The 12,323-nt window shown below is 45.2% G+C and overlaps 1 protein-coding gene across 2 annotated transcripts; it reads left to right on the top strand.

Annotated features, from left to right (window-relative positions):
• The first annotated feature begins 6,181 nt into the window (after positions 1-6,181).
• LOC136451817 (probable glycerol-3-phosphate acyltransferase 3) lies at positions 6,182-11,973 on the top strand. 2 transcript variants are annotated; one of them, XM_066452501.1, is made up of 2 exons: positions 6,182-7,001; positions 10,904-11,973. In XM_066452501.1, the coding sequence occupies exons 1-2, from the start codon at positions 6,305-6,307 to the stop codon at positions 11,803-11,805; spliced, it is 1,599 nt and encodes a 532-aa protein (XP_066308598.1). In that variant the 5' UTR covers positions 6,182-6,304; the 3' UTR covers positions 11,806-11,973. The 2 variants fall into 2 exon arrangements, with proteins under 2 accessions (XP_066308598.1, XP_066308597.1); XM_066452500.1 differs by having other exon boundaries at positions 6,182-7,039.
• Positions 11,974-12,323: the final 350 nt, after the last annotated feature.

The raw sequence follows: 12,323 nt of genomic DNA, 5'->3' as shown, positions 1-12,323 counted from the left end.
ATCTGGTGATATCCTGAATAGCAACAAGAATGGATAATAGGGCGGATCCTGCCGTTGAATCAACTATCTGATCAATGCGTGGTAGCCCAAACGGATCTTTCGGGCAGTGTTTGTTGAGATCTGTGTAGTCGACGCACATGCGCCACTCGTCTGTATTCTTTTTCTGTACTAGGACTGGGTTTGCTAGCCAATCTGGATGAAGAATCTCTCTGATGAACTCGGCTACCAATAGCTTCATGATTTCTTTTTTAATTGCTGCCTTCTTGTTGGGTGAGAATCATCGTAGCCGTTGCTTCATGGGCTTGGAGCGTTCATTGATATCAATTCTGTGCTCAGCCAACTCTCTTGGGACACTTGGCATGTCGGCTGGCTTCCAAGCGAATATATCTTTGTTGTCCCAAAGAAAGTTTGTGAGCGCGAGTTCCTATTTTGCTGAGAGGTAGGCGCTGATGGTTGCTATTTTGGAGGGATCGCCAGTGCCCAGGTCGATTTGCTTGACGTCGGCTTCTTTTGGTGGTGCGAGGATGCTGGGCTTTTTAGCCGGTATCTCTAGTTCTTCTTGGCTTATTTCTTTGGCAATAGTGGCTATCTCTTTTCTACCATTGTCAGCTTGTGCTTTGGCTGCAATTTGGATTGCCTGAACATCGCAGTCGAAAGCGCGCTTCAAATCACTTCGAAGAGAAAGGACACCGTTAGGTCCTGGCATCTTAAGCAATAGGTACGGATAATGCGGTATTGCCATGAATTTTGCTAGTGCTGGGCGCCCGAGGATTGCGTGGTATGATGAATCGAAGTCTGCAACTTCAAACTTGATGAACTCTGTATGGTAGTTCGAGGGAGTCCCAAAAGTAACTGGTAGAGTAATTTGCCCAAGTGGCATGGCTGCCTTACCGAGTACTATGCCATAAAAAGGTGCACTTGTTGGTGTAATCCTCCTGGCGAGTTGTAATCCCATCTTCCTTAGTGTTTCTGAAAAGATGATGTTGAGTCTAGCCCCCCCCCCGTCGATTAGTACTTTGGTGACAGTCATACCGGCAATAGTTGGATCTAGAACCAATGGGTAATGGCCTGCGTTTCCTATGCTAGTCCATTGGTCCTCTCTTAAAAACTGGATTGGATACTATGACCAATTGAGATATCTTAGAGTGACCGGCTCCGCTGCCATGATGGTTCGTAGGGCTAACTTTTCTTAATGCTTGCTTCTAGAATCTAGGGCCCCGGCGAAGATCACTGCTACCGTCCCCCTAGATTTTTGGAATCACTTATCTTCAAGGTTGTCTTCTTCTTTTTTTTGACTGTCTTCTTTATTGTTCCCCTTACTATCTTTCCTTGTGTATCGTTCGTTGAAGGTGTAGCAATTTCTGATGGTGTGCTTTCCATTGGGGTGCAAGATGCAATGCATGTTTTCAATATCGTCATACCTTCTGGGTTTTGAAAACCTCTTTGATTTGTCAGCCATCGCTACTGTGTTATCTGGTCCACGTTTTCTTTCCTGATATCTGTTGTTTCGATGACTTTGCTTGTCCGGGTTGTCTCGGTTATTTTTATCCGGGAACCTTTCTCATGTCTTCTCTTCTGCAGTAATCATCTTTTCTACTGTTCATCTAAATTCTTCATTGTTTTTTGGGTTTTCTTTGCAGAAGTCCTAAAATTGCCACCTAGCCATGATTCCGTGAGAGAAAGCTTCGATTACTTCTCGTTCGGTGATGTCATGTACTTAGGCACGTAATTCGCCAAATCGTCGATAGTAATCTCTGAGACTTTCACCTCATTTCTGCTTGAGTCCCTTTAGTTCTGCGTGGGTGATTGGGTGCGTAATGATACTCGCAAAATTTTCACAGAAAGCCCTTTGCAAGTTCTCCCAATTTCTGATTGACCCTGGATTTAATTTATCGAACCATTGGAGGGGCATGGTTTCTAGGGCCATGGGAAAGAACAAGGTCTTGATATCGTCGTCCCCTCCAGCCAGTTCAATAGATTGTGAGTAGATTCTAAGCCACTGCCTTGGTTCAGTCTTGCCATCGTATTTAGAGTGGTTGGACGGCTTGAACTTGTGAGGTAGTCGTATTGAAGCAAGCCTGCTTGCAAAACAGGGGAATCTATCATGTGTCCTAGCTTCTCTGTATTCTGATTCGGCACCTCCTTCCAGCCAACTGTTGTTTTAGTGAGAGTAGTTCTGTGAGGCTGTCTGAATGGGTGCTTCGCTTCTGATCTGCCTTGGTTGTTCGGCTTGGTAGTTTTGATTGTGGTCCCTTCTACTTTCTCTATTGTGACTTCCACTTGGTCCAAGTCTCTCGAATGCGGACTTTCTTTGATTTTGATCTTCCTTCCTATGAGATGTTGACCTAGCGGGTAGTCTTGAACGGGTTCTTCCATCATGTGTCTTTAGGGCTGCTGTCCGAAGAAGTTCCTGGAGCTGTTCCTACTGCTCACTAGGATGCGAGGTTGTTCTGAGTTCTTCAAGTGCTTTTTGGATCCTGTTATAGGGTGTGTTCGCCGCACGTCTTTCTTTGACTTCTTGTTCTGATTTTCTTCTATTATACTTGGCCAGATCTAACTCATATTTGATCCAAGCTTCCTTGCGCTGCCTAGCACGTCGCTGGCGTCCTTGTTTCAATTTGTTTCTTCTTTCTCTGGCTTGTCTCTGATTCTCAGTCTCACCATCGTAGCCTTGGGCAAAGGGTGATATGTTGGACTCAGACTCATCCGATGACCTGACGTTGGGTGCTTCTGGAGGGATCAATGGTGATCGAGGATGGTGAACCATGAGTACTTCCCGTGCGTAAACTGTTCTATTATTGGCGTTGGTTTCTACACTGTCGGAGTTGCTGATGACTTCGGTAGAGGCTTCAAGGTCACAGATTGAGTCTCCTTGGTAGGGTAGAATTGCTGTTGTCGTCGTGCTGACCAGTCAGGTACTGCTATCCTCAGGAATAGAACCTGGCCAGTGGACAATGCAGTCTTAAGATGTTATAGTTAGCATGAGACCTTCCTGAGCTCCTCTTAGTGGCATTCTAAGCACCGGATCAAGGGATCCTTTGAGTTGTGCCTGGTAAGTCCTTGCCGTGTTGTGGAATCCAAACGAAAAAAGATCCGACTTCTTGGAAAGATTCTAAGTGCACTCCAAGTTGTATTCTTGATATGCCGAGGCTGCATTCTGGAACCCCATTGGAAAAGAACTCGGATTCTTGAAAGAACTCGGTCCATACTCCATCTCGGATGTGGAGCCTGAATTCGAGTCGGATGCACAAAGTCATGGAACCTGAGTTGAATCGGACATCACGAGCTGTGCGAATCTTTCGGTGATTTGATTCGTCATAGTCGCTGAAATAGGAAAGTTTTCATGGTGATCCGAATCTTCGAGAAGATGGCTTTGAAGCTTGCCATCGTCGCCTGCCTCGTAGATCCACGAACCAAAGATGAAGGTTGATCCCGTTGAAAAGATCATGTTGTTGAGGTCCATCGAGCTCTTAGATGCAAATTCACCGAAAGCCCCTACCTGGCACGCCAGCTGTCGATGTTTGACCACTGATAGCCTACCACGGGGGTCCCCGGGGCAGTATGTTCGGGCTTTAGCGAATGCGGAACTCGACGGTGAACACAAGAGACAGTCGATTTATCCTGGTTCGGGCCCTCAATTGTGATCGAGTACTAGCCCTATGTCCAGTCGGCGTTAGCCTTTGCGTTGGATTAATTGTGTGTTGTTGTGTTGTTCAAAAGTCATCATCCAAAGTCTCATCTCTAGGAACCCTGCCCTCCCTTATATAGTCAGGAGGTCAGAGTTCTAGTCGGTTTACAATGAGAGTTCCTAGTAGGATTATGGAATAATACTACTATTAAGATTACACGGGAAGAATTCTAGTTGGACTAGATCTTCTCTCTTCCTTGTGGGGTATCCTGTGGGTCCCGCATCGACAGGGTGTCATGGCCGCTGCCCTCTACGGATGCTTTGACGTAGGAGGCATCTTTGTTTCTTTCTTGGCGGATACTTATTGGCCACCGATGGAACTCTTGGCGGATGCTTTGCCGCTGTTGGCTCTTTGGTCCCCTCTCTGGTAGATGCTTTGCTGTCGAGAGCGTGTAGGCCCACTTCATGGAGGGTGCTTGGCCGCTGTGGTCACTTGGTCTTCACTAGCGGATGCTTTGCTGCCGTTGCTACTGGATATTGATGTGTCTTCTCTGGGTGGATGCTTTGCCACCACGACTTTATCTTTGTTGTGGGCAACCATAGCGTTGATTACTTTTATTGCAGGCACAGTTGTAGGTTTAGGGTGTCGAGGGCAATCGCTCTTTCTTATGTCTTTTTATTGTTCCTATGTTTATTTTAGGTCAGTCACTACTGTCTTAGTGGTTTGTAATCTGTGTTATGAGGGTTCTTTCATAGCTGACTTGTAATTCACTCCTCTTAATTAAAAACGGGCTATATCCCCAGATCCAGAAAAAATGACTAAGGGGGTGTTTGGTTCTTCAGTCGCTCCTAAAATTCATGTCACATCGAATGTTTAGATATTAATAAAGAGTATTAAATATAGATTAATTACAAAACCAATTACATAGATTGAGGCTAATTTGTGAGATGATTTTTAAGCCTAATTAATATGTCATTAGCACATGCTACTGTAGCATTATGTTGTCAAATCATGGACTATTTAGGATTAAAAGATTTGTCTCATAAATTAGCCATAAGTTGTGTAATTAGTTTTGTAATTACACTACTACAAAAACGATTTATAGCAACGCCTTCATTTCTTTGTAGGGGCGGCTCTATATTGAGCCGCCCCTACAAATGGTTGTCAAATGAGCCGTCCTTACAAATGGATTTGTAGGGGCGGCCAGTATTATCAGCCACTCCTACAAATGGCCTGATTTGTAGAGATGGCTTTATATCCAGCCGTCCCTATAAATCAGATTTGTAGGGACGGCTCAAGATTAAAGTGCCCCTACAAATAGACGTCGAGTATTAAAAATTAAGAACTAAAATTCAAATTTTGTAAACGAGCTCGGATGGAGAAACAACTAAAATGAAAGTTGTAGATCTCGAAAAGTTTTGAAATTTTGTAGTTGACAACTTTTTGATTTGAAATCATCTTGTCAAGGAAAACTATGTTTGAATTTCCAAAAATTTGAAATTTGAAATTTGTAAACGACCTCGGATGGATAAACAGTAAAAATGAAAGTTGTAGATCTTGAAAAGTTATGAAACTTTGTAGTTGACAACTTTTTGATTTGAAATCATCTTGTCAAGGAAAAATATGTTTGAATTTCAAAATTTTGAAATTGAAATTTTTTAAACGACCTCGGATGGATAAATAGTAAAAATAAAAGTTGTAGATCTTGAAAAGTTATGAAATTTTGTAGTTGACAACTTTCTTATTTGAAATCATCTTGTTATGGAAAACTACGTTCGAATTTCTCAAATTTGAAATTCAAATTTTATAAGTGACCTCGGATGGAGAAACTACCAAATGAAAGTTATAGATCTCGAAAAGTTATAAAACTTTGTAGTTGACAACTTTTTCATTTGAATTAGTTTAGGGCCTTAAATAATCAATTTATGCTCAGTTTTGTATAATATGTGAGGAACCAAAATGGAATATAGACACAAATGATCGTGAGGTGCATTGGTAGAGGAGTTTATGCGCGAGCGAGAGGTTGCGAGTTCGAAACCTAGCAAAAATCGTAAAAAAAAATGCTGCAACGATAGAGTGGGTGTGTGTGGCTGCTGGTGGGGACCTCCTCGGATAAAAAAATTGCTATTTTTTTCCCCTTTTTTCGTAATTTCTGAAAATTAATTTGTAGGGGCGATTCAATATCCAGCCGCCCCTATAAATCAAATTGTAGCCACCATTTTATAGGGGCGGCTGGCAAAACCGCCCCTACAAAGGGTTATGAGTAAAAATTGTTTTTTTACGTAGTGTTAGTCTATATTTAATACTCTATATATGTATCTAAACATTTAATGTGACAGAAATTTTAGGAGCTCTAAACAGGGCCTAATTGACCGGCCAAAGTCTTTTTGCTGCAGCAACACCTACTCTAACGAACACATTGCTAATCCTCGTGACGTTAACTAACACCCGTGCTGATCCCCGAGACGGCACGGCACACGCCGGCACGTCTACTAAGCCGAGTATATAATAAATAAGCCACAGCGCTCTACTTGTGGCTCCTGAGCAGATACACAAACGTCCATCGAAGAAGCCAGACTGCATGCCAGAGGACAAGTACATGCAACACCTCGACACAGACTATAGGGCTCGCGATCGAAGGCAATAGATACCTACCCAGCAAGGTATAGACAGCCATGACCATGAAATCTTCATCATTGTCCAAGCCATTGGTCTCCTTGTTCTTCCTCCTCCTGCGGAAGTTCGCCGGTCGTCGGCACCACCGTGCCACCAGGATGGCAGTGACGATGAAGCCGAGCCCGCCGCCGCCGCCGCTGGACATGCTACATGGCCAGACCCTAGTGGTCGACGTGGAGGCGTGGATCCTGCAACCGCCGGTGTCCGCCTTCCCGTACTTCATGCTCGTGGCCGTCGAGGCCGGCGGCTTCCTCCGGGGCCTTCTCCTGCTGCTGCTCTACCCGCTGATGTTCCTCCTCCCCGGCGACGGCGCGCGGGCTAGGGCCATGGCCACGGTCGCTCTCGTCGGTCTGGAGGAGAAGGAGGTGGCCAGGGTCGGCAGAGCAGTGCTCCCCAAGTTCTTCCTTGAGGCCACGGCGGCGGAGGGCGTGGCGGCGGTACAGGCAGCGGCGCGGGTGGTGGCCGTGAGCGCGACGTTCCCGAGGGTGATGGTGGACGGGTTCTTGAAGGAGTATGTCGGCGTGGACGCCGTCGTGGGGCCTGAGGTGAGGTCGGTCGGTGGGGTCCTCGCCGGGCTGATGGACGAGGAGGACGCAGCAGAGATGGCAGCGAAGACGCTCCGGGCGCTGTTTGGCGACGAGTTGGAGGTGGCCGGAAAGAAGGGCGCCGTGGGGCTCGTCGGACCGGCGAGCAGCGGTAGGGTGCACTACCTTTTCTCTCCTTACTACTGCAAGGTGAGACCGTCAGAGCATTGCTTATTACTCTCCTAACATTAACCGTCCGATATACGTGATGTTACAGTACGTCAAAGACGCATAAAACGTTGCAATAATATATATAACACCCAGATATTATTTTTCTTTTAAAAAGTTGCTTTTCTCATCTTTTAGGGTAGTTTTAAAATTTACTATTTAGAGAGAAGAAAAGGTCAAGCAATACGGTAGAAGTGTAGCCATAGTGGGTGGAAAAAAAGAACTCTATATGATAACGGTAAGAACGCCAGCCACGGGCTCATATATTAGGAAGGTTGTGTGAAGTGTAGCGTAAGGGAAATGAGTCCAAAATTTCAAATGGTAAACTAGGAAGTCAACATTGGTGGTGAACCATAGAGTGTACAAGTAATATAGTTAATAAGTATATATAGTTAATAACGGTGATATCATACATAGATATATACTTTCTTCATTCCAAAAATTATAAATCGCTTTAACTTTTTTAGTACATTCATTTTACTATGCATCTACATATAATATTATGTTTAGATACATAGTAAAATAGATGAACTAAGAAAGTCAAAGTGACTTATAATTTGAAACGGATGGAATAGTATAGAAGTGTTGTAGTAAGAATATGAAGAAAACCATAAGAGTGTACAAGTATATATATATATAACCAGTAGTGGACCTAGAACTTTCTATAAGCCTGGGCGGATCTCATGGCTAAGTATGAGATTAAGCCTAATCTCTTAAAAATATAGGCTAAACACTGATTTTACTTAGGGAAATTGACGCTGATGAGCTCGAGCGGCAGCCTAGGGTCACCGAGCCTTGGGTCCATATAACCATGTTTGTTTGCAAGTCTTAGTCATGCACGAAAGTGTCTTTTTTGTATTGGTTAACCATACTCAATCAACAGGTTCAGTTCCCTGCAAACGACGCTTATTATGTACCTCCATCCTAAAGAGAAAGTTATTCTAATTTTATATTGGTTAACGTCGAAGTCCATGTTGGCCTATATAGCAGTGCGATACACAACCTCCTAATTAATTAGCCTTTCACATCGCTTATTATGTACCTCCATCCTAAAGAGAAAGTTATTCTAATTTTATTCTAAGCCACGCTATCTTAGATTTGACTAATATGTTAAGAAAACAACTGTATTTATGATATCAAAATAAACATGACCAGATTCATCTTGAAATATATTTTCATAGTTTCCCTATTTCACTACGGGGAACGGGAGCTTCTAAAATACTCGGCAAAGGGCACACGACAAAAATTTATCGGCAAACTCACTTTGCCGAGTGTTTTTCGTCGGGCACTCGGCAAAGACGTTGCCGAGTGCCAAAAAACACTCGACAAACATTTTTCGTAAGAAATAAAAAAAAAACAAATTGCCACCGCCCACCATGCTGCCACCGACCGCTGCCCACCACGGCCACCACGCCCACTGCCCCACGCCGGACGCCACAACGCCACCCACGCCACGCGCCCACCACGGCCACCACGCCACCAAGCCCCACGGCAGACGCTGCCTGCCACCACGCCACCACGCCGCCCGCCATGCTGCACGCCACCCGCTGGATCTGGGAGAGGGGAGGGTCGGCCGCCGGGAAGCCGTCGGATCCGGGAGGGGAGGGGCCGCCGCTGGATCTGGGGAAGGAGTGGAGGGGGCGGCGCCGGGGAGAAGGGGAGGGGGCGGCGGTCGGGGCAAGGAGGGGTGGCCGGGCTGTCGAATCTGGCCAGGAGGGGAGGGGGCGGCACCGGGGAGAAGGGGAGGGGGCGTGCGGACGTGGGGCGGGGGAGAAGGGGAGGGGGCGTGCGGACGCGGCGCAGGGGAGAAGGGGAGGGGGCAGCGGCGGGGGGAAGGAGGGGTGGTCGGATCCGGCCAGGAGGGGAGGGGCCGCCGATGGGAGAAGGGGAGGGGGCGTGCGGACGCGGCGCGGGGAGAAGGGGAGGGGGCCGTGCGGGGAGAAGGATAGGACGCATCCATGGTTAAAAAAACATTTTTTCCTTTGCCGAGTGTCCTGGATCTAGGCACTCGGCAAAGTTTTTATTTTTTATTTTTTTCTTCTCTTTTCCTAGAAAAAATATTTTTTTCCTTTGCCAAGTGTCCTAGATTTGGGCACTCGACAAAGTTTTTTTTTTATTTTTTTTCTTCTCCTTCTTTCCCAGAAAAAAATATTTTTTCCTTTGCTGAGTGTCCTAGATCTGGGCACTCGGCAAAGTTTTTTTTTATTTTTTTTCTTCTCCTTCTTTCCCAGAAAAAAGATTTTCTTTCTTTGGCGAGTGTCCTGGATCTGGGCACTCGGCAAAGTTTTTTTTTTATTTTTTTTCTCCTTCTTTCCCAGAAAAAAAGATTTTTACTTCTTTGTCGAGTGTAAAAAAACACTAGGCAAACCCCATCTTTGCCGAGTGTTTTTTTTGACACTCGGTAAACCCCGTCGTTGCCGAGTGTTTTTTTTTTGCCGAGTGTTTTTAGCGCAACACTCGGCAAAGATCTTGTTTGCCGAGTGCTCGAGAGAATACACTCGGTAAATTTAACGTTTCCGGTAGTGTTTGTGGTCTGATAAATCTTGTTATTTTTTACATAAATTTGGTTAAACTTAAGATTGATTAACTTAGTAAAACACTAAAATAACATTCTTTTTTGATGGGGGAGTATATTCCTTCCGTGGATCATAATTAACGTAGACCATGATGTTCTTGCGAAATAATTTTTTATTAGCATAAATTGGTTCATAATCATAGCATTGCAAATATAACAGTTAAATTAAAAGCATTTATATGTGTGTAAATTGCACCTATAGTAGGTGCTACAATTTGAACTCTGATCGTGGAAACATAACCAGGAACAAGCGATTTCCTGGTTATCATGGAACATTAATAGCTTGAAACCCACATGTATAGCGTTTTTAGGCCTTGTTTAGTTCCCTTCAAAATTCCAAGTTTTTTCACTCTCTCTCCGTCACATCAATTTTTAGTCACTTGCATGGAGTATTAAATGTAGGTAAAAAAAATAACTAATTACACAGTTTAGTTGAAAATCACGAGATGAATCTTTTGAGCCTAGTTGATCCACGATTGGACAATATTTGCCAAATAAAACGAAAGTGGTACTATTCATCAGATTGAAAAAACTTTCAATCTAAACATAGCCTTAATATAGGTCTCCAATTACAAATAAGTTAGACTTTTTTACACATCAGTCTACAAATCATAACTTTTATTTAACTACATTTATTGTTTTCATATATCGGTTACACATAACAAAATTATATTATTAGAAAACTACTCATTTCGTCTCAAAAAATATATAATCCTAGAGTATTGCTTAGTGAAAGCATCTTAAATTTCATTAAATTTATATAAAAAATATTAACGTTTATCTATTGTACTAAATAAACATCATTAGATGTTCATGGAAGATATTTTCATAATATACATTTTTAGAGTCTTAAATGTTAGTATCATTTTTTTTCCAAACTCAACTAAAGTTAAGTTAGTTTGACTCTAACTAAACTTAGAATTGTATTATTTCTGGAACAGAGGTAGTATTTTTTGAATGACCAGGAGAGAGGGCCAGGCTAGGAGTAAAATTGTAAAAAGTATAATGACCAGGAGCCCCATCAGATCAAATTGAAAATGAAATCCTATCCACGTACGGACTCTGAATAATCTTCCGTAATTTGCATTAACATTATTATCAGCAATTAAAATGTTCCTCGCCAAATTAGCAACAAAAAGGTTTATTATATATATATTTTTTGTCATAATAAATATAGTCGCAGTCAACTAACGCCAGTGCTGAATGCTGATCCTCGTGACGGCACACGCCAGCGCCCTTGACATTACGTTGCACACCTTCTGTGCGTGCAGGAAACTTTCGCTGTGAGCGAGGCCGACACGCGGGGATGGCGACCGCTGCCGCGGGACAAGTACCCGAGGCCCCTCGTCTTCCACGACGGCCGCCTCGCCTTCGCGCCCACGCCGCCGGCCGCGCTCGCCATGTACACCTTCCTCCCGTTCGGCATCGCGCTCGTCGTCTTCCGCACCATCGCCTTCTCCTTCCTCCCGTACCGCGTCTGCTTCCCCGTTGGCGCGTTCACCGGCATGCACTACCGCCTCGTGGGCGGCCACGTGCCCACCGCGCGCCAAGGCGGCGAAGGCGGCGGCGGCGGGCGACTGTACGTGTGCAACCACCGCACGCTGCTGGACCCCATCATCGTGGCCGCGGCGCTGGGGAAGCCGGTGACCGCGGTGACGTACAGCCTGAGCCCGGTGTCGGAGCTGATCGCGCCGATCCGCACGGCACGCCTGACGCGGGACCGCGAGAAGGACCAGCGCAACATGGCGGCGGTGCTGGCGAGCGGCGACCTGGTGGTGTGCCCCGAGGGGACCACGTGCCGGGAGGAGTACCTACTCCGGCTCAGCCCGCTTTTCGCCGAGCTCGGCGTCGACGTGAACCCCGTGGCGCTGGACACCCGCGTCGGCATGTTCTACGGCACGTCCACCAAGCCGGGGGCCAAGTGGATGGACCCTTTCTACTTCATGATGAACCCGCGGCCGGCCTACTGCGTGGAGTTCCTGCCGCGCGCCGCCACAACGCCGGTGGACAACGGCGGCCGCGGCGACAGCATCGACGTGGCGAACCGGGTGCAGCGCGGGCTCGGCGAGGCGCTGGGGTTCGAGCTCACCGGGCTGACCCGGAAGGACAAGTACATGACGCTCGCCGGCAACGAAGGCGTCGTGCCGACCGCGCCCAAAAAGCACTGACTTAAATTGTCCGAGTACAGAATACTCAGGAGTATCATGTGGTTTTTCCGTTCCAGTGAGCACTCAAAAATAAAACACACATTTTATTTGTAAGCGTGTAAGGTTACCATTTAGATTGCAAATCAAACAATCTATGAACAAGCTCAACAAAAACAAATCAAATCTATATTGAATATGCGCAAATAAGCTTTACTGGAGTCTGCTGGAGTGATGGACTGATGGTTTGAAATTTGAAAGGTGGCTTTGATTCTGTTTTTCTGCCACCAAACCTGGCACCTTCTTACGTCCAACCGACCACACGCCTCACTATGATTTTTTTTTCTTATAATCTTAATTCTGTTGTAGTTGTACGATTTTACGATTGGAAGCAATTTATGATTCTAATCACAAAATACGTAACCTTCATACTCTATTAGTTCCAAATCATATAGGTTATTTTGTTTTTTTAATATAGTTTTACTAAGTGTCTAGACATACTCCACCCGTTCCAAAATAAGTGTCATAATATTGACTAGGTTTGTAC

This window comes from Miscanthus floridulus, chromosome 5 (assembly GCF_019320115.1).
Source record: "Miscanthus floridulus cultivar M001 chromosome 5, ASM1932011v1, whole genome shotgun sequence".
NCBI classification, from domain to species: Eukaryota; Viridiplantae; Streptophyta; class Magnoliopsida; order Poales; family Poaceae; genus Miscanthus; species Miscanthus floridulus.
The sequence above is the reverse complement of the archived record's forward strand: the minus strand, read 5'-3'. Positions and strand labels throughout refer to the sequence as shown.

What these genes read in the sequence shown, in the direction of transcription:
- LOC136451817 (XM_066452500.1), top strand. Translation starts at nt 6,305, where the DNA reads ATGACCATGAAATCTTCATCATTGTCCAAGCCATTGGTCTCCTTGTTC. An exon ending in TCTCTCCTTACTACTGCAAG is followed by an intron (nt 7,040 to 10,903) that starts GTGAGACCGTCA and finishes CTGTGCGTGCAG; the next exon opens with GAAACTTTCGCTGTGAGCGA.